At 41.2% G+C, this 14,407-nt stretch overlaps 1 protein-coding gene across 2 annotated transcripts in view; it reads left to right on the plus strand.

Moving 5' to 3' along the window:
- pip5k1bb (phosphatidylinositol-4-phosphate 5-kinase, type I, beta b) overlaps positions 1-11,415 on the plus strand; it is a 37,454-nt gene extending 26,039 nt beyond the window's left edge. The window contains exons 8-15 of one of the 2 annotated variants that reach the window (XM_076270949.1): positions 641-840; positions 1,214-1,297; positions 1,967-2,015; positions 2,106-2,190; positions 2,916-3,071; positions 7,726-7,861; positions 10,149-10,263; positions 10,410-11,415. In XM_076270949.1, coding sequence (XP_076127064.1) covers positions 641-840; positions 1,214-1,297; positions 1,967-2,015; positions 2,106-2,190; positions 2,916-3,071; positions 7,726-7,861; positions 10,149-10,263; positions 10,410-10,412 — 828 coding nt within the window. In that variant the 3' untranslated portion in view covers positions 10,413-11,415. Of the gene's footprint in view, positions 1-640; positions 841-1,213; positions 1,298-1,966; positions 2,191-2,915; positions 3,072-7,725; positions 7,862-10,148; positions 10,264-10,409 lie in introns of both variants that reach the window. The other variant, XM_076270948.1, reaches the window with a different exon arrangement.
- The last annotated feature ends 2,992 nt before the right edge of the window (positions 11,416-14,407 follow it).

Genomic DNA, 14,407 nt, shown 5'->3' on the forward strand with positions numbered 1-14,407 from the left:
ACCTAATTCTGACCAGAGCTGCTGCTTTGAACAGTTGTGGTAATGGGTAACATGAGAGCGAGGACCTCAACTTTCTGCTTGCGAGCACCTGTCTGAGTGAGTGAATTCTGTGTGTGCTTTGGGGATTGCCAGTAACGATCCTCGCTCTTAGGTTCCTTGACTCTGAAAAGGCCAGTCCCTTTGCTTCCTTGTGTGTTCTGACAACTGGCTTTAGAGACGACTCCCTCAGCATACAGCTTAAATGCCAGCGCAGGCAATCAGCGACAACAACTAAATATATTAGTGTGTGAGTTGCACATAAACAAATAAAATATAGAAGGCGAAAAAAAAAAAAAAAGTATGACAGCTGCACCCATGTGTGTGATTGACCCAATTTTTGAATTTTAATCAGACTGAAAGTTGCCATCTAGAAAAGTGGAACAATATACTCTCAACCCTTGCTTAAGAAGAATAGAGACAGCGCCAATCAATGTGTAACCTAGGAAAACAGAACCAAAACACATCAGATAATAAAACACTGCACAAAGGGAAGAAAGACATTCCTTAAATGATGCAAACATACCTTTGACATTCCTTCCCTATTGGTTTTTTAGAACTCTTTTTCAATTTCCTGGTGGCATGTTCTCTGATCTCTGACCAGGTGCTCGAGAGCTTTAAGATCATGGACTACAGTCTGCTGCTAGGGGTGCACGTGCTGGACCCCAGCCAGAGGGAGGGCGAGACGGGCCAGGTGGGGGTGGACGGCAAGCGCCCGCTTGGCCAGAGGGTCCTCTACTCCACGGCCATGGAGTCTATCCAGGGCGACGGCAGGGCGGCAGAGGCTGTGACCACTGATGACACGTGAGTGACGTAGTCCCATCCCAATCTTTTCCGTGTGTAATCACTGTGTGTTCCAGGGCCATTGTTTTTACTCCCTCCTGCCATGGCAACCATGTAAACAGACTAATGGCTCAGAGCCCTGCTCATGGTCTGTATTAGTATGGCTGTCATCTTCCCAACTTAATATTGTAAACATTCCTATTAAATGTATCCATTAAACATTAGTGTGTGTCTAAAGATTCAACACTTGTGTGTGTGCAAATCACAAGTGAAAGGATTCTTCACATGCTCCTTGTGTTATTTTTTGGCTTTCATAAAAGTTTTGCTGAGTAGCTAATACTTCAGTCATCTCTGGAGTATCTGTTGATCTCTTCTCTCTCAATGGTATTTGCAGAATGGGTGGAATTCCTTGCAGAACACACAAGGATGAGAAGCTGCTTATTTTCCTTGGAATTATCGACATTCTGCAGTCCTACAGGTAAGACGAATGTCAGCCCACTGCGTCATCACTGAGGTATTAGTCCATTCCAGTTCCTGACATTAGTGTAATGAAAAAGTAAAAAAGCTGGCAGAAGTATGTTTTGGAACAGGCATCTCACAAAAATGATATAAACTTGGCCAAATGGACTGGATAGAATTACATTAGGGAAGAACAAGAGCAGCTTAGTCTGCTCTCATGTACCCGTGGAGTTCAGCTTGTCCACTGACCGTCACTAATTCAGCCGTAATGCAATTTCGAAGGAGAGAAAGAGGAAGTGGTCAAACTTCTCCTCCACCCTGTTCCCTAGTCGAAGTCCTCCAGAGAAGATGGCCCCCACTTTGGCCATTGTGTAACATTGTGTAATGTGTCCCTGTGCCAGATATCTCAGATCTGTTCCTGCTCAATGTCCCTCACGCCAGTAATTAGACATGGAAATGGCACTGACAGCATGGCTGGTTACATAACTTTAATATTAGCTCTCTCTCACCTCAGGGCAACCATCTCTGATTTCAAGGTCTTGTGTTTTTTTTTTTTTTTTTTTTCGTTTTTTGTAATTCTCTTGGGAGGGGTGGGGTGTGTGGCGTTGTTCATGAGATTTTGTGTATCCTGTCTTCTGACATGGGCCTTTGTTCTTCTGTCTGTTTTCTTGTTTGTGTTTTTGTGAAGGTTCATTAAGAAGCTGGAACACTCATGGAAAGCCCTTGTCTATGACGGAGTAAGTAAACACTGTGTGCTGCTTGTACCCCTGCCAGATGAAGGCCTCATGCTAATGAAACGTCAACTGTTCTGTTCACCTTTTTTCCAGGACACTGTGTCGGTGCACCGACCAGGTTTCTATGCAAACAGATTTCTCAAGTTCATGAGCACAAGAGTGTTCCGCAAAATGCAAAGTAAGCCTACATGTTGGTTTCTTTTTTGACTTTGCATATCACATCCAACCTACAGTATATATATATATATACTGTATATCCCTTTAGAACATTCTACAGATGAAGGCCATACAACCTAAAATAATTGAAACTGGCTTAAGTAAATGTTTTTCCTTGCCGCAAGAATATACATAATACAGTATGCATCACATCAGTATCACTACAGTACACTACACCCCCCGAGGAGGCACTTCAAAGGGGATTATACAGTCTTAGTTTTGTTCTTAAATTGCCTTGAAAAATGCAACTACTTAAAACATCAGATGCCTCACCATTACAGGGAGTTAGCCAGTGGACCCAAAAGCCTTTCAAAACTATGTATCACTTCAGCTCATGTGAGCATTGCCTATATCACATTTACAATGGAATGTTTATTCATGTTTTTCATTTTTGATGTTTTCAAAAAAGAGCAAGGGGATCCAGCCCATTGTTTAAATATTCACCGAGATGGGGAGATAGAAATTTGGTTTTGTTGTCTTTTAAACTGAGACAGAGGGATGGTTTTTGTTTTATGCTCTCCATCTGAAGTTTCAAAGTAACAGGGAAGAGACTATTACATAATCATCCTCACTCATTAATGCAGCAGGGGGAAGCCAGGGGGGCTTTTTTTGCTAAGACAGCCTGCATGTGTGATGAGAATCTCTGAGATCTCACTCTCCCATTTCCCCTTCCCCCTCCGTTTTTAGCGGCCCGGTTCTCTCCCACCAGACGGACGCGCAACTCTATAGCAGCCTTAAAGTCGTCCTCACAGGAGATCCTGTCGTCCCAGCAAGAGGAGAAGAATGACGACAGGATGGACAGATTGGGTGGGGCCCGGAGCCTGGCCAGTTTGGATGGACAAGGTAGGCGTGTCAGTCAAAGGACTCCATTGTCCTTTATACTCAGTACTTGTGTTCATCTTAGTTAACAAACAAACCCTGTCTTCTGATTAATCCTGTTTAGCATCACAACATGGGTCTAATGTAATTGATCATAATTGCCATGAGTTTCTGTTTTGATGTTCTTAGAAAACCTTACATGAAAAGCAGATCAAGGTTAAAAGTGTTTAAATGGTGCTAGGCTGACATGTAGGCTTAAGCCCAACTGGCGGGATGAGATGGTAAAACACAAGGGACCATTTATTAAGGCTTGGCCTGTAATTATGACCGCCGCGCAGCGAAGCGGCGGTCATATAGGTTTAGTCAGATTTTTTTTTTTTTTTTTTTTTCTTTTTCCCAAATTTCCGTCAATGAGTCCCGGGACACTGAAAGACCGGGGTAGACGAAACTTGGTGGGCATGTAACCCCATATGGATAGCATGGAACCATCGTTTTTCGTTTTGATCTGTAGCCCCCCCGCTGGACTGCACCCCCCGAAAGGAGGGTAGGGCAGACACAGTTTTCTGTGAATATCTCGAGAACCGTAAGGTTTAGGAGGACCATTTTTTTTTTGTAAGTTGATCTCAAGTGGCCATGTCAACCCATTCCATAACCACTCATTTCATGTATAGCGCCACCTAGTTAAACACAAAAAAGTAAAAATGAGGTGTTGTAATCGCAGGTATCTGTGACCTAACATAGTCAAAACTGCACGAAATTGGAAGTGTAGGATCATTATGACACCCTCTGAATGCACGCCAAGTTTCGTGGAATTCCGTTCATGGGGGGCCACACAATAAATTAATTTATGTTACTATACACCAACTGGCCTGTAGGTGGCCGGAGACAGTTTTCTGTGAATATCTCGAGAACCGTAGGGCCTAGGAGGTCCACCTTTTTTTTGTATGTTGATCTCAAGGGGCCATGTCAACCCATCCCATTACCACTTATTTCATGTATAGCGCCACCTAGTTAAAAATTAAAAAGCAAAAATGTAGGTGTTTTCATCACAATATCTCTGGCTGACATGGTCAAAACTGCACGAAATTGAAAGTGTAGGATCATTATGATACCCTCCGAATGCATGCCAAGTTTTGTGTACTTTCGTTCATGGGGGGCCTTACAATAAAATAATTTATGTGTACATTTAGTGACGTACACCAACAAGGATTCCTGGGACACTGAAAGACCGGGGTACACAAAACTTGGTGGGCATGTACCCCCACATGGATAGCATGGAACCGTAATTTTTCGTTTTGATCTGTAGCCCCTCCGCTGGACTGGACCCCCCGAAAGGAGGGTAGGCCAGACACAGTTCTCTGTAAATATCTTGAGAACTGTAGGGCCTAGGATGACCATTTTTTTCCGTATGTTTGCCTCCAGGGGTCATGTTAACCCATTTCATGTGCACACATGTGCACACACAGATACACACACACACACACACACATACATTCACAGTAATCATACATATGACACATACACACACAGTAGACATATGTACGCTTGCATGCACAGGCACATACGCAGGCACACACACAAGCACGCACACACACACACACACACACACACACACACGCATAACATAAACATGTACATGCACACAATTCAAGAATTTCTCAGAATTATGAACAGGCAAGATGGAGGTGGGGTTGTATAAAATTAATTTTACATGTGAAATCTATGAACTAATCATGTTTTGGTACTTGTTGTCTAGCAGATATCAGTGAGAATTGAGTGTGGATAATGCAATTTAGTGAGACAGTTAGAATCATATAGGCCTTTCAGCGTGATTTATTTTTGTGGAAAAAATGTGCTGGACTGGGCGGCGGTCATATTTTGTACCGCTCTGCGGTACATCTAGTTAGAAAAGGTTCTGATATTGTTTACACCCAGTTCCCGCCATCAACCCACCCATCCCCTACTTGCGGGGCTTTCCTTGTAGTCTTCGTAGAAGGATGTTATCTGGGTGGCTGCTACTTCTTGGAATTATTATCATGGCCTGCTTCAGTCATGGGCAGGCCCTCACACGGCCAGGGTGAGAGTTTTCACCCATAAGCAGACTAGACCACTGACCTTCCTGTGAAATGACATTCAAAAAGAGGAAGGAACTGTCTTGCCCATATTTTGCAATTAGATACATTGTTAAGAAAGAGCTGCTTCACTGAGTAATCTTCCGTTCAAGAGATGTGTGTCTCTCCCCGTGTATATTTTTCAGAGCTGCTGAAAGGTTTATGTACATGTTCAAAGAAGGATCCTGCTATGACATTACTGGAAGAGAAAAACAGAACCTCAGCAGTTTTACTGTGTTCCTTTTACAAAGGAAGGCCAAGTGTAGGACAAGGCAGGGAAAGTGCTGATAAAGTTAATTCACCTCCGAGCATGTTTACTCAGGTTGAGTAAGCAATGACTGCGTTTACATGAAAATTGAGTATATTGGTTATTATCAGGCTTTTAAGTTTTCTAATTTTGTGTTTGTGCATTATATTCCTTAGGAACTTATGGATTTATCCAGGGTTCTGACATCAGGATTTTAGTCTACATGAGCAAACAAAAAATCGGAAAACTTAAAGAATATATATATAATATATATATTATACTCTATAATGTCCATGTGAATGACTGTATTTCCATATGCACTTCACTAGTTATGAGGCTTATCCCGATTTCTATCAGATTCAGGATATGGTGTTTACATGAACACAGGGAAACCTGGTTATTAATTTCCTTGTATACATTATAGATAGTATCCCAGTTACTGATTACAATGTTTTGCCAAATATTCTAGAGAGCACCACACTCTTCTAATCAATTCTAATCAGCAATCTATCTATGTAGTGCTCTAGAATCTTAGCAACTGTCAGAAATGGGGCTGTGTATACTTATGGAGTAGACTAGGCTACTCTAGCATAAGTAAGGGATAACGGCCGCCGAGGTGTCCTGTTATACGGAATTAATGGACGAGGGCGAGAGGCAAAGAACTCCCTGACGTGCAGTGGTTGCCATTATAGGCAATAGTCATGCCTTTATGGCGCGCAAATGAAACAATCGGTTTCATTTAAAAAGAAGCCGACTTTCTTTGGCCTTAACAGGGATAGCATGGACAGTTAGCATGTTTACAGTTGTTGCGAAGCCTGCTTCCAGGCTTCCTACTATGGTTGTTATAGTTACCAATCGGTGATTAAACTTTTTTTTACCAGACCTACTTCATAGGTGTCCCGTTATTCAGAATTAATAGCCACCCCACCAGCCTATCAGAAAAAAATAATTTCTTCTCTCCGGGTTGATAACTGTGAATAAGGGGATCGGGATAACCTAGCGTTCATGGGCTTCGGAAAAAAACTTTTTCCCAGTGAAAACATCATCATTCCGCATCATTCAGGTCACGTAATGTGTGAGTCAGAGGTCGGAAACTGGGGCTAGATTTTGCTAACAGAGTTGCCCAGTTAGGGGCTCGTCATCACTTTTGTCAACACTTGTAGTTCGTTTGTAGTCCATGTGGCCTTTCATGTCCAACAGTTTTAATGTGAACTTGGGAATTTGCCGTTGTTGTCACTTGAAAGCTGCAGATCTTTCTTCCACAAGCGTCTTACACTATATTTTAAGCAAATACAGTTGTTTATTTAGGATTAGTGAGTGTATGTTTTAACCTTTGTTGTGGCATTTGTGTTTGTCACACATTCTGACGGCAAAGCACATGAACACTTGCTGTGGGAAAAACAAAGTAGCCACGGGGCAGTCCTCATTCCGAAGTACCATGAATGCACCATTTTATCTGGTTTGCGTTTACGTTCACCACAACACAATGAGTCAGAGGGCATGGTATTCACCTCAAGTAAGGTAGCGTTAGTTTTTAACACAGCAACATTGCTAGCCACTTTTACCAACACCAACAGATAAACAACGCATTCCACGATATTCCACAAACAATAAGACAACGTAACACATACCTTTGAGGCATTGGAATGTGTATGAGCTATTGAAATGGACATTCACATTTGCTAAGGAGTAAAAAGAAGAGTAAAATGACACAGTTACTACTAACACAGCTACAAACAAGTCATAAGAACTCTCCGCCGAACTTGGGGGTCTGGTTAGTACGAGATAGCTTCATGTCTGACATTGAAATGGGTGTGTCATTGTGTAATTTTGCGTAACTTGTTTTCGGACTTGTGTCCGTGTTTTCGGACGACTTACAACTGGTAAGACGACAACGGGATCGCACCATTATCCGGGATTCTGAAATCGGGATATGATGTTTACATGCGCAAACACTTGTGAGGTGCTCACGGTGGTAGAGAATGCTTTAAGTCAAGAAAAAGTGTACATGCGCAAGCTTGAAATTGGAAAATCTTATAATAACCGGGAGGTTCATGTAAACACAGTTAATCAATTTGAAACTCCTGAAACATGGAAGGTTTTTCCATCCATCATTTGCGGAAATTGTCCATAATATTTAGGCTTCATTACAGAAATACAGAAAATGTGGTGATTCAGAGTTTCTAAATGAATTGCCCCTGACATTGACAAAGCCTAACCTTTGTTGTAGTTCATTATTGTTCATCTGAGTCATTTAAAGGGAACTTTCTACTCTTGTGAACCAGTTGCTAAGTTTCTTGACTACATTTTCATGTTGCAGGTTTTGACTCCTACGTCCGCCCTGACCTGGTCCCTGTCACGCCATCCCTGTATGAGGCTTCATCCATGGGCACCACCATCTCCTCCTCGTCCATCTTTGTCAGTGAGCAATACCTGGATGACCACTCTAAGGACGGGTAATGCCCTTAGAACAATACACACAGCAGGGTGGTAGTGGTCTAGTGGTAAGGGATCTGGGCTAAAGGTTGAGACTAACCCCAAAAGTTGTAAGTTTGATTCTAGGAGCTGCTACCATTGTAGCCTAGGCCTACTCCTGAGCAAGGCACCCTATAAGTATTTCACTGTAAATCACTCTGAATAGGAGCATCAGCTGAATGACGAATAATGACAATATACAAAACATTATTTTAAAAAAAGATCAGTGCAGGTATAAGTATATAAGTATAAGTATATGTATTCTTTTGATCCTGTGCGGGAAATTTGGTCTCTGCATTTATCCCAATCCGCAGTGAAACACACTCAGCACACAGTGAACACACAGTGAGGTGAAGCACACACTAATCCCGACGCAGTGAGCTGCCTGCTACAGCGGCGCTCGGGGAGCAGTGAGGGGTTAGGTGCCTTGCTCAAGGGCACTTCAGCCATTCCTATTGGTGGGGGATCGAACCGGCAACCCTCCGGTTCCAAGCCCTAACCAGTAGGCCACGGCTGCCCCACCTCCTAAAATACATTGCTGTCTTTTTGCTTAATCACTGTTATGGCACCGACCATGATTATAGGATAACAGATTAGGATCTAGAGAAACGATGTTCTCTTTGGAGAAAGAGCTGTCCTCATAACGCATAGAGAAGTAAGAAGTATTGGAGAAAAATAGTGTGCAAAAGACCAGCCTGTAGGATCACTGTGTATGCGGATCAGTCATCTGACCCTTTCACTGTTCTCATCCATTTAAAACACCACGCCACACCACACCCTCCACCTGGTGTTGTTCTTTCACTGTCGCTCTGCTGACGTCTCACTAATCTTGATCTTTTGCCCCAGTCACGCACCTGTTTTGCTACCAAACTCCCTGTCAAAGGACTCACTAAATATTTAAGCAGGGTCTAAAAGGGGGGCTGACTGCCATTGTTTGTTGACAGAAAGTCTGACAAAAGAGGGTGTTTGATCTGAAGGTGACTTGAGCCTAAGGAAGCAGCAGGCTATTGCTATGACTGTGGTGCTGGCTGGTGATGAGTGTACCCAAACACAAGCCGTCTCAATAGACCATCACAAAAGAACAGGCCAGGGGTCATTTTTTTTACATATTTATTTAAGATGGTCTGGATAAGCTGGTATTTTGTTTGAAAATAGTGCCCCTATGGCAGGCTGAGTATAAAAGAGTACCGCGCCAGAAACCAAGAAGTAATCAAAGGAGAAAGTGCTTGTGTTTCTTTCAAAGATTTCATTAAACCACTTAAAACGTCAATAAAGTAATTTAAGTCATGAAAGTAAAGCATGAATAGCTGCACGGAAAACAGGATTTGTAGCAAATCCATCCAACACACCTGATGTAGAACACTAAATAAGCTAATAGGCACCATGCTCTAAAGAGTCGTGTCAATGTGAAAACTGGAAAACGATTTGAATAGATGCAGGTAAATGTATGTTAATGAGTAGCCTCTGAGGCTAGGCATGTAATACCAGACATAATCTCTTTGCTTACATCGCGAGGCAGGAAGTGAGTGGTATACCCGTTATCACGATTTGACAGAGTTGGTGAAATCTTTGGCCGTAATTACTGGCACTAAAACAGTAAACACATTCCTGCAATAAACTCGAGCAACTGGAGTCAGGTGACTCTTTGTGAGCAGCAGCCAGCCGGTGATCTGGAGGCCTGTCTTCAGCTGCCCCCTGTCGCATGCTGGGAGACCATTATGTAATGTTTTTTAGGGCAGTTTTTTTTTGTCCCTTTTTCATGCCACTTTTTTATGTGAGAGGCCATGTATCTTTGCTGTCAAAAATGATTACATTTTTAGTGAAATGTCAGTGAAGTTCAGGCTTATTTTATAACTTGAGCAGCCTCTGAGTTGACGATCCATTTCACATCTAAGTTAACAAATTGATTAACTGTATAAAAATGTTATGAAGAAAGCTTTCGAGATCAATGTGCCTTAAAGTACTGAACAAGGACTAATATGTTTCTTTCCACTAGTTACATGCTGGTTTATTTATTTTCTTTGCCTGTGTCTTTTGTTTTTGTAGGGGTATTTGTATATTCTACATGTTTAATCATCTTTTAATGTTATGATCTTTCACATCCTGCAACGTCACAGCTAGGAGGACTCTTTCCCCCAATAGGTACCTTGACACTGTATGCGTTTGGGGTGCGCAGTATTCAAATGATCATTGAGACATCTGTCCCAGCAGCTTGTTAGCTCTGCTCTGTTTTCCATGCTCATTTGCATTGCTGTGTTCCCTCTGTAGGGATGATGCAGCTTCCAGTTCCACCTTCACGTTGGAGGACAGCGCCATCTGCCTGACGTCAGAGCAAAGCACCATGGACATGGACAGGGATGACGGGTCTTTTGATATCTACTTAGTAAGTATCGGAAGTCACAAAACATTTTGACTTATGTGTATCGATCAAAACACAAACTTTATTCTGGAATTCATGAACTAATTCTGGTAGTTCATAGTGTCCAACATGGGCTCTTATTTGTTTATTTGTTTGTGTTTATTTTGCAGTGAAATGTAAGAAGACATCAAACATCATCACTGCGCATTAATTCAATCATCTGATGGTTGCGACTCTTCTCTGGTGAAGCAGAGGTTCCCACCTAAACACTACTCTGCTCCGCCACATCCATCTACTCAGCGGTCAAGAGATGGCATGCCATTCCTTGCCTTTTGCCAAAACAAACAACCAGGGGGGAAACGACTCTTGATACAGAGGTGTGAGAAATCCATGGGAAATATCAATATTCATGACATCCATTCCAGACATGAAGAAGGCAATGTACCTCCTCCTCCGCTTCCCTCCCAGGACAATATACAAGACTCGCGTTGCATTTGAAAGCTGTAAAGACCCACCGATGTGTGTGCATCACCTGATATCTGCACAGCGCCAAATAGTGAGGCTGATGTGATACATGCTGCCAATTTCAACGTAAAACAAAATCAAACAGAGGGAAGCAACAGAGACAAACCTTTGCATGGGTTAGAGGCTACCTTGACAAGTGACTTTGTGACTGGATCTTTGAGCGCTTGGAAGCAGGTTGGAATAGAAGGGTGGTGCTCACCACCTTCTCCCAAATGGCACTTTTTCTGTAAGGATAGTATGTATGTTTGTATTAAACATAGTCTCATATATTTGGTTTAGGTGAGTTGCCAAACCTGAACTCTTTCAATGAGAACGCACATTTAAACATATGTAGTATGAGCATTGTTGTGTTCATTTTTCGTCTAAAACACAATGAGACAATGAAGAATAATTGTTGACCTTTAGATGAGTAAAGAATGTTTTGGGGTGAGGGTGTCATGACTGAAAATGCATTTTCTCAGGATATCCTTTTCATATTTCTGCATCCTGTTTATTACTTAAAGATAAGTGATAGGCTAGTGTGTGTACCATGTTCAGCTCCGCAGCTGACCTGTTTCTAGAGAGACCATATCAAAGTTATCTCTTTAAATTCTATAATTGCACATTTGTTGGTTTTGAGACCATAATTTATTAAATCACTGTCAATACACAGATGTTTGTCTTTCTTTTATGAAATGCTCGCATTTGTCATAGCCTATGTCATTTTCATTCCCTCAGAATGACTGACTATACCTGAGAAAAAAGAATGTCTTTTGGGGCTTGTACTGAATTTCTGACTGAGAGGGGTGTTAAAATCTATTTTTAAGAAAGGTAAGGAAAGTTAATGAGTAGATTGTGGCTCCTTACATTCTCTAAAAACAGTTAGTTGGCTATATTATCTGTAGAGTTATGCTCCTTAAGATCTGAAATGAGCAGCAAATTGATAGAGCGTTGTTAGCGGCTATGTGTTTTTATCTAGTTAGGCTATAGTCAGACAAAACTAATCACAAATCTAATGAGTCAAATCCCGTTCAGTCCATATACATTCATTTCCATTGCTATACAGCTTCAATGCAACTCACAACAAGAGGACAACATAATGTGCAGAAGGTAGGCATATTAAAAATATTAAATATATGTCGAATTTAAAGGGCTGTCTCTGTTTCTTTTTCTTTTCTTTTTTTACTTTAAAGTATGGAGCCTGCGAAAGGCCAACGCAGGAATGATTTTGTAGAGCTCAAAATGTATTTTTTGAGCTCCTTTTGCGTTCCCTTGCAATAGTTTTGCATTCCCTCGCAATACTTTTGATTTTGCGAGGTAATGCAAAATTGTGAGGGATCATTAGCCAGGATGCCAGCTGAAAATTGCCCTGCCCACAGCATTTGAGGTTGGGAAGTTCGGTCTGGACTTGTTCCATTGTGGAGCAACTATGACCGAACCAGAGGTGTTCAGACCAATCAAATTGGGCTTTGTACAATGATGGACAGATGAGCAACAGTGCCTAGTCTATCACGTCATCTGAGCACGCTTAGGTTGATTTTGTTTGCAACAAAAGTGCTGTGGCCCCATAGGAAAAATGCATATTAGGCAATTTCCATGCAGTTTGGCCTTTCATTTACACAAACACTGGGGTTTTATCACTGAAAACGATTATTTCTGAAAACTTAAGCTTAAGTGGATATGTGGAAAAACTCACTCACTTTCATCAAGGGAAAACAGCTTGTTTGCATTGTGACATGTTGTTCCCTCTTTTGTTTAAAATCTCTGATTGGCCACCTGTTTGCTCGAGGGGTTTGCGACACCCTTCGGCTATCCTGCTATGTATTCCGTTGTCTTAGATTTCACTATCAGGTGTTGTACAAGATATTGACAGCGCAATAACTTAAAAAAAGGCATTTGTGGAGAAGTGTTCGGGTGTTCTTGAGCTCACAGTAAGCTATTTTGTTGCTCTGATTAGTTAGGTCCAGAGCGGTAGATAAAACATCTTTTTCTATGGCTCTGGTTAGGTCTATCCAATTCAGTGCAGAGGCATTTCCCCCCTTGTAGGTTAAAACACAACCCGTCTCAATGGAGCAGTATCAGACTCAAATTCTGACTAGAATTGAGTATGACGGTGTCAGGCTAAGGGATCACAGTAGAAGCTCCAAAAAATAAACTCCCACCTCAATAATAATAAATTCCCACAATGTCTCTTTGCAGGCTCCTTATTAAAGGTATCTAATGCAGTGTCATTTTTTATTATTATTATTTATATATTATTTGCTACTGGGCTCCCCCTACAATTGAGTATTTGTATTTTACACAACTGTCATAAATACCACTCATATCTTGCAAACGTCCCCCTGGACATGGTATATATTTGTTAAAAAACATGCAAAGATATCTACGAAGAGAGAAGAGAGATGTCAACTGCCAAAATTTCATATAAATAGTAGGCTATGCACAATTGCCATTAGAAAATGTGTGATTCTCTGGGTGGGGGAGAGCGAGGAGTGAAGCAAGGCTGGTTCTCCGTAGACAGGGTAGGTTATGGCTGGGAAGGCGCACCAAGCACCATTCCCCCTATTACAAAATGACAAAATGGCTGTGGTTAATAAAAAAAAAGCATTAGAAGCTTTTAAAGGTTCGTCAACTATTACAGTGAAGTGAGTTCAGCCTATTAAATAACACTCCTCTCTTCCATGCTGCTCAAGCATGTCAACTGGCTTTCTCATCCAATTTTTTTTTTTACACGACAGAAATATGATGACAGATGCAGTCTTTTGTTATGTGGGGTCATACTGTATGTCTTAGGCCTACTTGGCCTATAGGGATTATAGGCTTAGTAACGCCCAAATAGGCTGATTATAGGCCTAACTAACCTACAAACCACACAATAACACACTGTAAAAATTGGTCCTGTAATTGACCCAGACTACTAAGATTGGCTGTGTTGTAATTAAATCGTGAGATTTCTAGTATAGCCTAATAATGTTTAATTGTAGAGGCGTAATAATTGGTTGGCCTATTGCCAGTCATGTACAGGCACTGGACTTTGGCAATGATTATTCTAGAAATGTCTGATCTCACGACGTTTGAGTCCATAGGCTAGTCTACTATTATATTATATTATATTATATTATATTATATTATATTATATTATATTATATGCTACAGACACTCCAGGAGGATTGCGTCACATTCTTTAAAGCAATCAAATCTGGTTTCTGCAATGATCAGAATAGCCCAGCCCTTTATTCTTAATAGGCTATATTATTTTTTGTATTCACAAATGTAGATGTGCCTACTTTAAAACTGCACTGTGTAATATTGGCAGAATTAGTTTAACATGTGGTGCAAGTTTGTAGGCTAAATATAAGGGAGTCCTTCTCTGAATCTCTTTATTAACTGTAGGCCTAGGCCTACTTAATTTATTTTTGAACTGGCTGTCTGTTTCCTTGCCTTTTACTAGACCTAAACCTTTAATGTGCTTTTGTGTAAAGAAAGTTCCGCAGTAATAAATAAAATGTTAGAAAAATAATCATATCAATTATTGAAATTATGATGACTACAAATACCAGGATGTCTACAAAACGTAAAAAAAAAAATACAGACATTTTAATACATTCACCGACTGAATCGATAGTGTGTTGCTTTGGTCTGTTGCTGCTGGTCAGAGCGAGTC

This window comes from Alosa pseudoharengus, unplaced genomic scaffold (assembly GCF_046254945.1).
Source record: "Alosa pseudoharengus isolate Yale_2024_CS ecotype anadromous, Long Island Sound unplaced genomic scaffold, YU_APseudo_1.1 YU_APseudo_1.1_scf_6, whole genome shotgun sequence".
Taxonomy (NCBI): domain Eukaryota; kingdom Metazoa; phylum Chordata; class Actinopteri; order Clupeiformes; family Clupeidae; genus Alosa; species Alosa pseudoharengus.